At 43.7% G+C, this 14,330-nt stretch overlaps 1 protein-coding gene across 1 annotated transcript; it reads right to left on the reverse strand.

Annotated features, from left to right (window-relative positions):
- Window positions 1-667: 667 nt before the first annotated feature.
- Window positions 668-1,489, reverse strand: LOC1280990 (general odorant-binding protein 45). Its single transcript, XM_320864.2, has one exon. The coding sequence runs from the start codon at window positions 1,487-1,489 to the stop codon at window positions 668-670; it is 822 nt and encodes a 273-aa protein (XP_320864.2).
- Between the last annotated feature and the right edge of the window lie 12,841 nt (window positions 1,490-14,330).

Here is a 14,330-nt window from a genome sequence, read left to right on the forward strand (position 1 = left end):
TTACGAGTGCCTAGTATATTTAAATACATACAAGGGAGGTATATGAGAACGGCCACTGCGAACCTGTATTGTGTTGATGCTCACATACGACGTGAAATAATGGTGTATAAATAACAAAAATTTCATACATTTGGTATTGGAGAGGAAGTTTATCAGAATCAATGTTACATCGTGTTAAGGATGGAAAAACAATGAAGTATGCAATATAGTCTGCAGTAGATCGGTATTATCTTAATGATCAGTACAACATCTTTTATGAAATCTAACTAATCTCAACTTTCGGAACATGTAAAACGTAGTGACTAGGGTGACTCACCTCATATTTTCCGTATTGGAAGGTAACACATGTTGAAGTACTTATCATTGAGCAAATTTTGCTCTGTTATATCGATAGATTTTTTATTTCAATAGCAGAAGGAAGGTGTTTCAACCATTTTTCTTTTCTCAGATTTCTATTCATTTGTATTCAAAATTCAATTGATTGTAGTTAATTATGTATTTCATTTATTTGTTCTAAGGCCAGCGATAAAGGTTTAATCCATATTGTTATTTTCCATCTAATAAAACCATCTAATACAATGTTGTGTAACTGTCCACTGTCATTTCAGCTTCAAATGTACAACCTTGGTTTGGATATTGGGTTTTCACGGTCGATGGGTTATCGAATTTACCATAAAGAATTTAAAAATATAATACCTCCAGCTGGAAAACATTCGCGTACATAGCGAGCGATCAGCGTACATTCGTCCTGACAGTCTGACCGCAGCCTTTGGTAACAGGCATCGGTAGTTTCGCGGAACACTGTCTCGTTCGCGTAGTTATTGCACTGTACGTAAATTCGGTCCAGATTGGGTCCATACTGCTCGCTGTACAATCCCGTTCTCAGCATATAGCAACGCAACACACAGTCGAAATCACCTTCCGCACCTGCTACATGCGTTTTGGCGCACGAGAACGAACGGTCCGGCATGGGATACTGCAGCATATCGGCACACTGCAGCAGCACATCGAGCTGTTGAAGCGCGTTGAGTCGAACAAACTGAGGCGTTACGACGAGATTGCCATAATGCTCGTAGTAACACCGGAAGGACTCATACGCACGTTCGCACGCCTCGTCGTGCGGTGCTGGTCTGTCGAGACGCTGGGAGTGCAGGCAGCGGTAAGTACGCCGCTCGTAGTCGCAGTCGTTCGGGTCCGGATGGAAGAAGCTGCGCATTGATGCCTCCTGCACGCCGTGCGTATCGTTCCACCAGCCCAGGTTGAGGCCCATGCAGCGCACCATGCACTGCGTTTCGGCATCGTTCGGGTAGATGAACTTGTTGTAGACGGCTAGGCGGGCGCAAGGGATGCGCAGATATCGGACGCACTCCTCCTGTGCTTGAACCACACGCTTCAGCTGGCCGGCGTCACGGAAGCATTGCGATGCCGCAGTTGCAGTGACAGCTAGCAAGCATACTAACCCGAGGTAGTAGAGATTGACCGTTGCCATCGTGTGTTGTCCTCGTAGTGGTAAAGGTTGACTTAATTGTGTCACCATCTGGCGGCGGTATTTATGTATAAATTCTCACATCAAGAATTCCGTAAAATCAAAGCAGTACGATAATAATGGCACGTATGCAACTATGTTCCTTTTGCGTAACAAATACACCTTCCATTTACAGGTGCGACCCAGCTCGTTATCTGAAATATTTGGTGCAGTTTTGAATTTGCAGTATGCAGCAAATAAACAGAAAGAAATCCAGGTATTTCTGTTGTAATGCTTTAAATATTTTGTGTTTCTGTTTTCAGCTGCGACCGCACGCAAGCTTTTGTCTAGAGAAGCGCCGTACAAGTTGCGCTGTTTGTTTGAACAAGCGCCTCGACAGCATAAACAATGCATACATGCTTTTAAAAGAACGACCGTAAACAGAGCATTTCCTGCAGTACCACTGCGGCTTTTTAGCGAAGTTCATGTGGTTTGTATTTGGCGTAAGTTACGTGTGTGCGATGCAGGTAGCAGAGTCGATTGGAAATCGTTTGTATGTTTTTTAAATTATAATAATTTTTTACTCGCTATTATATATTTTTGTATTGGCCTCTTTTACCATCACAAATTAGTAATCGAAAACTAGAATAAAATTTAAACTGAACAAAATAGAGTTACTAGCAAAAATGTGTTTAGTAAACATTCTAAAGGATGTATAACCAATGTTCTATGTAATATGTACGCTGAACTCATATTTATACTTTAAACATAACATCGTTTGTCCGTCATGTTACAATCGATGGTATTAACTAGAGTTGGGCAAAACGCACAAAAAAGCGGAACTGGGTCCGGACGATTCCAACAAATTTCGGACCCAGTTCCGAAGGGTAGGTTCAATCCGGCAAGCCGGAACCGCCTGGAATCGTCCGGAATCGTCTGGAATCGTCGGAATCGTGCGGAGTCGTTGGAACCTTCCGGAATCGTCTGGAATCGACGGGAATCGCCCGGAATCGCCCGGAATCGCTAGGAATCGCCCGGAATCGCCTGGAATCGTCCGGAATCACCCGGAATCGCCCGTAATCGCCTGGAATCGTCCGGAATCACCCGGAATCGCCCGGAATCGTCTGGAATCGTCGGAATTCCATTTCATTTCATGTCATTTATTTAGTGCATAACCTAATACAAATAGATACAAACAGTAACACCAGATGCTAGCGTCCATATCAAACGATATTGAGGAACTCAGTGCGCGACAATCCTGGCTTAAATGTACGACATACAGCATTGACATATGCGCGGCGGCCGGAACGTGAACTTGAATCGTCTGGAATCGTCGGAACAGTCGGAATCGACCGGAATCGGCTCTACTATTCACTACTATCGATTGACTACGATTCCGCACGATTCCGGTCGATTCCGGGCCATTCCAGCCAATTCCGGTCAATTCCGACTGTTCCGACGATTCCGGACGATTACGACGATTCCGCACGATTCCGCACGATACCAGACGATTTCAGACGATTCCGGACAATTCCGGACGATTCCGACGATTCCGGAAGATTCCGACGATTCCAGACGATTCCGGACGATTCCGGTGGAACTAGCGATTCCTTCTCTCTGGAATCGGAATCGGAATCATAATTGCCGGAACCGGAGCGGAACCGTGGGTGCGATCCGCAGAACCCATCTCTAGTATTAACATTTGCCATAAAATTTGATAAAAATGATCGATTTTGCAAGGATTTATCTAACAAAACGTTAGTCACGATTTCAATAATAGTATCCCAAGAGCCACCGGAGAAATTTTGACATGACTCTATCAGTTGAACTTTAACCATGACGGCCAAAAAAGTAAAGCAACTTCGTTTAGAACCGTGCGCGATGAAAGAATGGCACCCCGTAGCCTGTTATGGCATCTACAACATCTTGGCACTATTAAACAACAATCAGAACATCGAAACAAAGTCCAGTTCCAAACGGATGACGTCCCTGAGCGACAAGGAGCTCCAAATGATGCTGAAAATGAAGACCGGGGGAAAACAATCCGAATAACTAACGAAAGGGAGCTCGCAAGATTGAAGTGCTTTTAAAATGCAAACGTAGCTACATATGAATTAATGATTAAACCGTTTAACACACACTGAACTACCCAGGAGTTTACTTTGAACCGTTTGCTAGAATCTTAAAGAACCATAATCCTAAAAGCGTTGCTACATAAGCTCCATTTCTCCCATCCTTTACCTTCGCGTAAAGACTTTCAAATCGATCTTTAACGGCTAATAATCGTCCCCTTTACATTGCAGATGTTTTTTCCTCCCCCAATTCGATCCAGCTTCTTGGGTGGTCTTAAACGTCGATTGTGTAAACTAATCCCCCCTGCCTCCTCTCCCCTTCACATATGACGAGTTGGCACACGCATGCACACAATTTATCGGCACACGTACGATTTGATTCGCTTGGTCCGAGCATCAATTGAACCGCGCGCGCGCGCCTGCGTAAGGCCGAAGTATGAACCGAATCCCCGCGTACCGAATTAGCATACCCTTCACGCAACCGGGCGGCATATGATTATGCACCACACGCCACACTAATCAACACATCCCTGCCGTACCACCGCCGGGACAGGTAAAGATGGACGGAAAGTCTTGTTGTTTTTTTTTGCCTACGATTACGATGACGAAGCGAGGATTTGCGCTACACTTTTATGCCATAACCCATCGGCTATGGCCGTTTGCTGGCGGGACGGGGTCTGCTCACTTGAAGGGATGCATTTTCTTTCCACACAGACACACACAGACATGCACACACATAGACACATAACAAGCTCCGATCGGGCAACACACGGAGTACCTTTCCGCGTCAAACATATTTCATAATCAAACATCATCGGCCGATCGGGCGGCTACTAAAGGCGATTGGCGATGCAGCCCGGTTCTCTATATCGCCCCGGTGCCATCAAACCGGCAGAAAAAGGAGCGCGTGCAATGCAAACAGCTGGAGCAGCAGAAGAGGAAGAAACTGTGCGGATTAATTCTTCGCTGTTATTTTTTCTCTATATACATATATTTCTCGTGCGAATCAAGAGTTGCATCAGCGACGACCGAGGGGTACGAGCCATGGCAACGCAACGCAAACCCGGGAATCATGCAAGCACGCCAGTGTTTCGAACGAAGGCAGTGAAATTACAGCTTAAAACGATATTAAAACGCTTCGGTCATATATCTTTTGACACGTTCCCGTGGAGGAGGCAGGGGATACAGGCCGGCGGCCCGCTGTGTATGGTAGTTTGTAAAAATACATAATTAACTAATTGTGCACGCTGATGAAGAAATATACGAATGCGAATAAATTATGCAACCCGAGACCGTGCGATCCCGCATTCGCATTGGGTGTGGTCTCTTTCCCTTTGAACAGCCGGGCCCCTTGTTATGATGCAGGGAAGTAAAAAAAATCCTGCTTAAAAACAAATTCTGTGGCCCTGTGTGTGTGTGTGTGTTTGATTGAATTTTGTCTCCAGTGAATGTGGTGCATTTGCAAGCTTACCATCTCAACAGCATTTGGGGGGGGGGGGGGGAGGGGGGGGGTAAGGTAAATGTTTGTTGGTTTGGCGACTAATTTATCAATGTTGCAACGATGGCGCTTGTTGAGAGGCGCCGTTAGCGTGGGCAGTCGTTGAGTTGAACTCATTTCGAAGTAAATTATCTCCAATCTGGGGCCATCAACCATTGGGGCGTTGCTTTTTTTTTTCACGGCAAATTTTCATCTCGGCGACAAACGACACGACAAAATAACAAATTAGCTTACGTTGTTAATGGCCGAAATGTTGGCCAGGGAGGAAGATAAATAAAAACCGAGAAACGACCTTTTCAATCCATTTTTTTTACATGAAAAACAAACAAAATATTTGAGAATAAATAACATCTTTTAAGGGTACAGCCTCAATTTATTCCACAAAAAAGGGATAAGTAAACTAACATTACAAAAATATAGGCAGTTAAAACAGCTAATTGTCGTAATCTAATTGGAACTCAAATAATTGTCGAAATTTTCCAACTTGAAAATTTTGCCTTGGTGCATTTAGCTTTAAATATCGATAAGAGTAAAACAAAGGATAAAATATTGACTTATTGAATATAAAAAAAATATAAATATTGACTCAACCTCATTTCGGTTATTCTAATTAACTTTTAAAAAAATCACATTTCCAAAGCTTATTAGGTACCGCTTTCCTCAAGTGTTTGTCTCGTCAAGAGTTCAATGCTGGCGCATCGGGGGAAAAGTCAACAGTTGCAGCTCCAATAATCAAACGAGATTCGTAATTGCCTTGGCTATCCAGAAATTTTTCTGATTGATTCTTCAAAATCAAATCAAATAACAAATCATTCCTTGTACTATTACAGGCTTAAATTTGTTACTGATTTGTTCATGGGCAACATTAAAGGGCAAATCATGTAGAAAAGAAAATACAACTTTTCAATTAAAACTATGCAACTTACTATCTATTTAAAAAAAAAAATAATAAATAAATACATTCTAAGAACAAGTGGTATGTGAATCCAAATCCCTTGCGTTTACAGCATAATAAAAGAAAATTGAGTTTTTTTGTTGCTGTTCACGATTAACTGCCATGTTGTACACACACACACCCGTGCGCGATCCTCACAATGTCAAATCTCGTTGAATCTCGTTTCATTTGACCATTTTTACCCCGATCCTTTTATAGATCTTCCCCTGCTTCGCTGCACGTTTCGTTATTCCCGTTACGATTGACGACTGCCTTCCTGGCCTCTCTTGCCGCTCTGCACCACAGACGCGTACATTGCATTCCAATCTGCCGGCTCGCCAATCGTCCCCGACACCCGATATCGATATCCAAATAAACCATCGTTCGACAGTCCCGGTAGGCCGAGCAGTGCCGAGCGCCTGGATCAAAACGATCGCCGATCGGGGCAAAACGTGGCACACGGAGCCAACGATGTGGTCAGGATAATTGCGGTGATTACATAGTTTATGGCTCATTCTTTTTCCCCCCCTCCTCCCTGGTGCCCTGGTGCCCCCGGACGGCAGGCGTCTGCACCGGTCGCCGGGACGCCCGCAGAAGTGCAACCGAGTGCAGCAGCGTGCAGGGCGTCCCGGGTGAAATATGTGTGTTTATTATTGTTCTTTAATTTGTTAGTTTCGTGCATGGGACGGGAGTGTTTGATTTGGCACCGACCTCAACCCGTGCTAGAAGCGATTTGCCCTGCACGGACCCTCCCCATCCCAATCCCCCGTTTTTTTGCGATCAAGCAAAACGTTCCCGATCAAGTTCAAGAGCGCGATGGCGAACATGCGTTCGGTGTAGTCGCGGTTGGTACGGCTCCTGCTACGAAAACCAAACGGTCAATAAATCCAAAGGGAAAAGGACAATTCTGTGGCCGGGTAATTGACGGTATTTATGGGATTTATGGATCGAACGGTGCATTTTCCGAGCGCTTCCATTCTTAACCGATGTGCGCGGATGGCGCTGGGCCGACTTCACGCGTCCATCGACCATCGGAGGGGATGGATGGCAAAAGAACTTGCGACCCCGTTAACCGGCGAGAACAAATCGGTAATGGGCAAATCGGAGGGCTCGGTCTGATTTGCATTCAAGTGCTTCGCACTGCTAATGCAGGAAGGGGTCTTGGCTGGAAATCGTTGTGGTGTGTAGCTTACATTTTCGAAGTTTTTTCCTCTTCGGTTTACCCCTTTTTCCTCGTTATCCGTACTGCCTAATGATGCGGTTGAATAGTTTTAATTAAATCGTTTTCTCCATGAATGAAATCATCCCAAAAACATCATTACTCTACTGCCCCAAATATAGTGAAAACTGTACGAAGTCTGATAGTTAACTTTGGATGTTTCGGGATGTTTTAAAGCACTACATCATACGCTTATGATTTCATAATTTTGTTTGCAATTATAATTGAATTGTGATTAGCATCACTTATTATTATGATTCTTCATCAGTTACACCCTTTAGAAGACAGTTTGATATGTTTTGTTTTAATATATAATAAATAATTAATAAATAAATTCCAACGAAAGAACTAGTAAAAAAGTCATTCTTGGCTTCTCACTCGTCATTCTTGGCTTCTTGAACTTGTGTTCCATCGTTCTTGTTTTTTTTTTTGTTGTTGTTCAGTTGCAACGTCCACTTAGAGTATTATTTTATACGATCGTTCATATTTTATTGAATTTTATTTTAACATTCATATTTTTTACTTGATTTCTACTATTATTTTATTTTATTTTTTATTCCGTTAGTTGCTTTTTACCTATTTTAAATGAGAGCCTAATGACAGTAAATCCACATCTTATCAATCCTCATATAGATTTAACTTATATTAAAACATACTTTTCATACACGTAGACAATAGAAACAGTTAAATCACTACAAAAATGTTTCTAAGGAATGAAATTAAAATGATAAAAAGGGACATTTAAAGAGCCAATTCTTTCCGGAGAACCTCATTTGAGAAGATTTTTACTTTTTGATCGGTATCAGATACTGTTTTCACCCCTTTCAGGTTCCCGTCATGCTTTGCGATTGATTTAAAAGTTGTTTTCATTTGCCCAACTCATTCATAGGTAGGAAAATTTCCCTTTCTTCGTCTTTTGTTCCTGATGATCGCACACGAGCTAAACGCTCGGCTGAATTGTCCCATTCTCTAACTAATTAAATTATTCCTTCCACTGCACACACTGCCACCCTCGAGGAGTAGCGCAAATCTAATTTTCCATCACCCATGCGGGATGACATTCGAGCGGCCAATATTATTGTTATTATTATTATCATCACCACCACGAGGACCACGAGCGGTGCGAAATTGATCGGAAACGGTCTTGTTTCACATCACACAACATGGTGAATAATTGGAGCTTTGGCAAACGAAATGGTTAAGGGAAAACACAGACCTCCTACCGGGAGTAGGAGATAGCAACGAAGCAACGATCGTGTGGGAGAAAAGGAGAAAATCGATATGGGAGGGATGCACAGTAGCACAGCGGTCTCCTAAATACGCCACGATCAGGTGTAACACCACAATAAGAGCGGGGAGAAGGGAGAAGGGGCAGGAGATTGCTGAGCCGATCGGTTCGGTTGGGTGCATTCAATAAAAGTTAATTTCTCTCGCTTTCGGTTTTCATTCGGTTTGCGCGTTGGGTGCATTCTTTTGTTCACTTTTCATTCACGAATGATGATGGGGATTAGTAGATGGTGTAGGGAAGAAGGCGAAGAGGAACGGAGCTTTGTGCGAGCGATGCATTATCAGTGCAAACATGGAGCAGTGTGTGTGTAGGTTTGACCAATTTGACACACTTTCTATGGTAGCACTCAATGCGTGAAGGGCGGATAAACAATGCGAGAAATATATTATATTTTAAACATTAAACAGAAAGTATTTAAATGTGCACATGAAAACATGCCGTTCAAGAATAAAAAGATAATTCAACCTGACTAGTTGGCTCTTGGGGAAGCAAATAGGTAAATTTTATAGCAATTCATCAGTAGTAAGCTAAAATCAATATTTTCACAAACACACACACTCTCTCTCTCTCATTTGGTACGTTAACGATTTCCATACATTTTCCACTCACATTGCCATTTGACGACCTATAAGTCTACTTTCAATACAACAATATGTACATAAGTAGCCACAACATGTACATTGTGAGAAATACCTAAAAGATCACATTTTTAAAAGAAACATATCATCCAAAAAAATGGATAAATTTGCCATCAACAGCTTCCAGTGGCGTGTTTAACGATTGGCAGATTTCGCAGTCGCCAGAGGCCCCGTGAATATATCGTTAGAATATATATCATATGTCATATATCGTTAGAACAGTTGATAGAATAGTCCCTTGAGTGGCCGATTGAACAATAGACGCTGATGGTCCATGGCCGAAGAACCCTGAGTACCCTCCTTCCCCACGTTTTCTCGTTCTACATGTACTGTAGGGCTTGACTCTTCTTACCGCTTTGGACCCTTGACTAGTGATGCATAAAATTGGCCAAAATCTGAAGTCAACACCAATCTGACTCCAATAATTTCGGAACCGACTCCGGTAGGTAAGTACGTGCAGCATTATCCTGAGTCGTTCGGAATCCTCTGGAGCCTTCCGGAACAGCTCGGAGTCGTTCGGAGACGCCCGAAGTCGTTCGGAGTCGGAATTGTTCGGATCCGTCCAGCGTCGTTTGGAGCCGTTCGGAGTTGTTCAGATCCGTCAGGAGTCGTCGGGAGTCGCCCGGAAATGGCAGAAGTTGGAGTAGTCCGAAATCGACCGGAGTAGGCCTTCGAAACAAAGACTTGTGTACGAAGTACATACGCAAAAGTGAAAGATAAAAAAACTACAACGAAATGAAATGCTTGATCATCAGCACATTTGCACCAGACGGCTCCAGTTGACTCCCACCGATTCCGGTGGACTCCGATCGACTCTGGACGACTCGGAATGACTCCGACTTCGGGCGGAACTAGTATTTCCGATTTCTGCGGAGTCGGAATGGTACTAACAATAGTCGGAGTCGGAGTCAGAGTCGTGGATGCGCTCCAGATAGCACAATCACTACCTCGGACATCTTAAACCCGCACCAGACAGTCCCAGTTTCGTGTAATGCGTTCCGAGGATATATGCGAATCCAAAATCCGTGTTTTCGAATAACTCATTTTCCCTTAATTTTATGAGTTTCGTCAGATTTTTTTTTGATTCAATGCGGTACGCACAGCAATTTAAGTGTCAAACTGAAACAATTTACTCCAAGCATTCCAGATGTTCAAAAGAAGGAATTGCGCCTAGGAATTAGATTTTTTCTAAGCAAGATACTCTGTTATAGTTTGGACATGTCGTTGCAAGTTGCCATCGCATTAAAACCAGCATAAAAAAGGTCTTTACAGTTATGCTGCATTATGTAATGCAATATTGTGCAAATTCACGGACCATAGGAAATGGTCCTCCAATGTATAATGTCTAGACACAGCAGTAGAAGAAAAAAAAACAAATGATCTACACGCACATATTGACGTAACAGTCGTCAAACGTCACTCTGACAGCTTCAATCTGCAATTCGTTTTTTTCGTACGTTTTTTTTTGCAAAACTTCACCCACATCTCCGCAGCAAAGCGCGAAGAAAGTACGCCTTGTGGCTTGTGCGTTCCCGTCCCATTAGTCACCCAGCGGGAGACTGGCCGACCCCCTCGCAGGAATGTATCGAAGCACGAATTTGATGACTTTCGCGATCGATGTAGCTGACGCTATTTTGCATGCAAACGCCCGAGTGCAGTGGTTCTTGCTGGCCCTGTTTCTTTCCCGCGGTGCACCAACGCTGCAATAAATCATTTCGTCACTCACTATGAGCGCCGAACAAAACGCACCCTCGCGGCCCATCGCTGTTGAACCATCGGCGTTGAATAACTCATCGAACATTGTGTGCCTTTAGTCGAGGGCAGGGAATTTAAATCATTGCGTTTTGTGCGCGGCAGTATAGCTGGACGCGAACGCCTTCCCCTCGGGGGGGAGTGCCAGCCAAAGCAATGAGGAGGTGCAAGGTCAAACGCCTTCCGCAGAGTTCTGTGTGTTTGGTGCTGTTGTGCCGTGAAGAAGCGCAACAGCTAAAGACGGGCCTCAAAACGCAGCACCACCATGCAATCACCATTAACATTTTCAAGTCATCCAATTTGTACATTCTTGTTGCATGCGTCGTCGTCGTCTTTCTTCCTGCAGAAAGGCTTCCATTCGCTACCATTCTTTCTTGTTTGCCTCGGTTGTTTTTCGCCCAAAGTACTGTATGCTTAGCGGGAGAGATAATGTTTGAGCTAGAATGGCAAACTCCACCCGTCGAGTGGAGTCTTCTAATCGATGGCTACGGTTAATTTGATTAAACGATTCGGGCACGAAAACTGGTGCACAACCGAGCGCGCAGAGCAAATAAGCAGTTTTCGGGCCCCGGCCCGGGCCGCACGAAACGTCAATCAAATGCTGAGCTACTTATCAGCAGCTCAAGTACCTGTTTAGGGGCATTTTTCGGTTCGATCGCTTGATTGAGCTTGTAAAGCTAATTGATTTATAGCAATTATTGTGCGAGTTTTTTTTGGGGGGAAAACCCCTTATATGGCCCTTTAAAGGAGAGCTACACTGGTGTGCCAAGATTTATGTTTTCGGGAATACACTTACGCACCAAGAGATGGTTCACGTGTGGCCTTGTCAGGGACGCGTAACCGATCATTACGAGCCGCGTCGATCGTGATCACTTTTCGACAAGCATTTGCTGGGGTTTTTTTATGTGGAGCTTCTTAACCTGTTTTGCATTTGCTGTACAACCATTCCCAAGCAACGTGTTGCAGCACGGGTAATTTTATGACCTCCAGAACGACGAGCTACACATCAGTCCATTCCAAGGCCACCGTTCTGCCCCCTTTCTGTGACGTTGAGTGATGAAGGATGAAGGGGGAGAAGGTCCGATAATTTACATGGATAAATATTACGCTGACGAACGAAATTGAAAGTTCAGCGTACGCGGGGTTTTGTGAAGACGAGTTGCTGCATCTTTTTTCCAACTTCCACCGGTTCGCACCTTCCTGTGAGCGGGATAAGATTTGCAATAACAAAAACAACATCACAACCACAAAAACACAATGCAATGGGCCAGGCCGGGATAATTTATGAACAATCCCTCGAGGGACGGCCCCAGACGGAAACGGCTGCGGATGATGACTTAAGACCTGCCCTGACCGAGAGAAGGCAACCGGGCCAAAAGGCGCCGTTTTTGTCTGGGCCGTCCCGGGTTGCAAGTGCAACCAGCAACAAATAGACCACATTGTATGCGATTTATGTAGCATAGTGGTGAGTGGCATTGTTGTGGCGGCGGCAGAAAGAACGAGTGCAACGTACCCTCGCTGCTGTCGAAGCCCGAAGCTTCTCGCGTTTCTCGCGCACAATTAGCTGTGTCATCGTCGTAAAATTGATGAATATTCACAGCCGGCTCGCAAGAAAACGTTCTACAGACTTTCAACGGCAACGGCCTCCACGATAGCGACAGTGTTTATGCCAACCGACATCATAATGAAGGAAGGAAGGAAGAAATGAATAAAAGTCATTCAGCTGCAGCCCATTGCACGTTCAATAAGTCAGTGCAGAATGGTGATTGTTGCAGAGTGCGTTCCTTACGATTCATAGCGTTCCCTCTACACACATACACACAACGGAAAGGCACGGTCGAACGTGCATTAGAACAAACACGGGAATGGTGCAGCATTAGCCAGTCAAATTTGCACCTCGGCAATTTGCTGGAATGAATTTTGAATTGTCACTACCCCTTTGCGAGGTACTGTTTGCATACAAAATAAATTCTATTTGCTTGCTCGCAAAGGGAACCTTTTTCTTGTTTTGTTTGCTGTTGCAAATCGTAGCTTCACATCGCAGCATTTTGTGCGACCATTTTATGACCACCGGTTTACGGTCTAAAAGCTTCCTGAAGATTAATTTTATAATCGGTGCTTGGCTGAGCTGGGTGGCGGTGGTGCAGGATCGTAAATGTGTTTTTAATTAAAGATTTATTGCACATTTGTCAGGCGGTGATGGTTGGGTATGTAGCATTGAAGTAATTTGCATTTTGCATACATCGAGCTCTTTACTGCTCTCAAAAGCAAGCAAATAGGTTTTGTTAGAAAGAAGTAATCTGCTTGCAACATTCATTGCCCAACAGATGCAAAGCGGAAAGGAAGCGTTGGGATAAATAATAATTAATAGAAGCTGTTAGGGATGTTAAAAGCGTCCAATGAAAGCAATTGGACTAAAACGGAGTAGTTAAAGCGTATTAATTGATTTAACTTTTATTACTCAGTGTATCACTAAGTACTAGAAAATCACGAATGTAACGCAAGAAGTCAACGTACCATTAACTTGTCTCATTTTTGAACCATAAATAATTACTTTTTGCGTGTTTTTAGACAATTCAATTATTTATTTTCATAACTTTATGCTTTATTTAAAAATAACTATGACGAAGATAACAAAAACCGTACAAAAACTTTAATCTATACTATTTATATGATTTTATGTAACATATTTTCCATGCTTGTATTGCCGTCAATCTGAAAAGTTCAAACAGCCCGCACAGTTTGCTGGAAGAGCAGCTGGATAAATCTTGCCCTGTAATGGTTTGATAAGCGCAAAGAGAAATAGAAAATCCTTTTGATTTATACCTCCCCAAATGCTTACATTACCCAGTACAACTCCAAGAGCATTGTCCTCCGAGTGCTCCAACCCTCCGAGTCCTCCCGCCAACAAGTCGCATCGTCACCGTCGTAGCATATTTGTCATCGACGAGTAATTCTCGAACCCGTATGCTTTCGAACCGTCCACCATCCCCGGGACCACTTTGCTTTGGATTTTGCACTTCAAATATCGCATACATTGTCGCACTCTCGGCCTCTTCCCCTCTCCCGGTCTGCCAAAGGAATGGGGGGCATAAATAAAGTGTCCAGTTCGAGTACGAGCGTGCCTTTTTCTTTCATTATTTCTCCTACAGCTCGAATGCCCTTGTCCAGAAAAATAGCACGAAGGACACAAATCAAAAGTGATAGAGAATAAATTCTAGCCACTCTTTGCCTCTCCATTTCGCACTGTCTTTCTTGTTTCTTCTCTTTCTAGCAAAAATACAAGACTAAAAATGTTCACCAAGATGACGTTGGACGGTGTGGAGCAGTAGGAAATGCTTGCGACAATTGATCATAGAATCGAAGTGCACACTCCTTGCTTACGCCCGGTGAATATGATGAAGGGCTATAGCCACTCAGGTTGTCTAGTAGCAGAAGGGAAGAACCCGCACAAGCCTCGTTAC

This window comes from Anopheles gambiae, chromosome 3 (assembly GCF_943734735.2).
Source record: "Anopheles gambiae chromosome 3, idAnoGambNW_F1_1, whole genome shotgun sequence".
NCBI lineage: Eukaryota > Metazoa > Arthropoda > Insecta > Diptera > Culicidae > Anopheles > Anopheles gambiae.

What these genes read in the sequence shown, in the direction of transcription:
- LOC1280990 (XM_320864.2), bottom strand. Translation starts at nt 1,489, where the DNA reads ATGGCAACGGTCAATCTCTACTACCTCGGGTTAGTATGCTTGCTAGCT.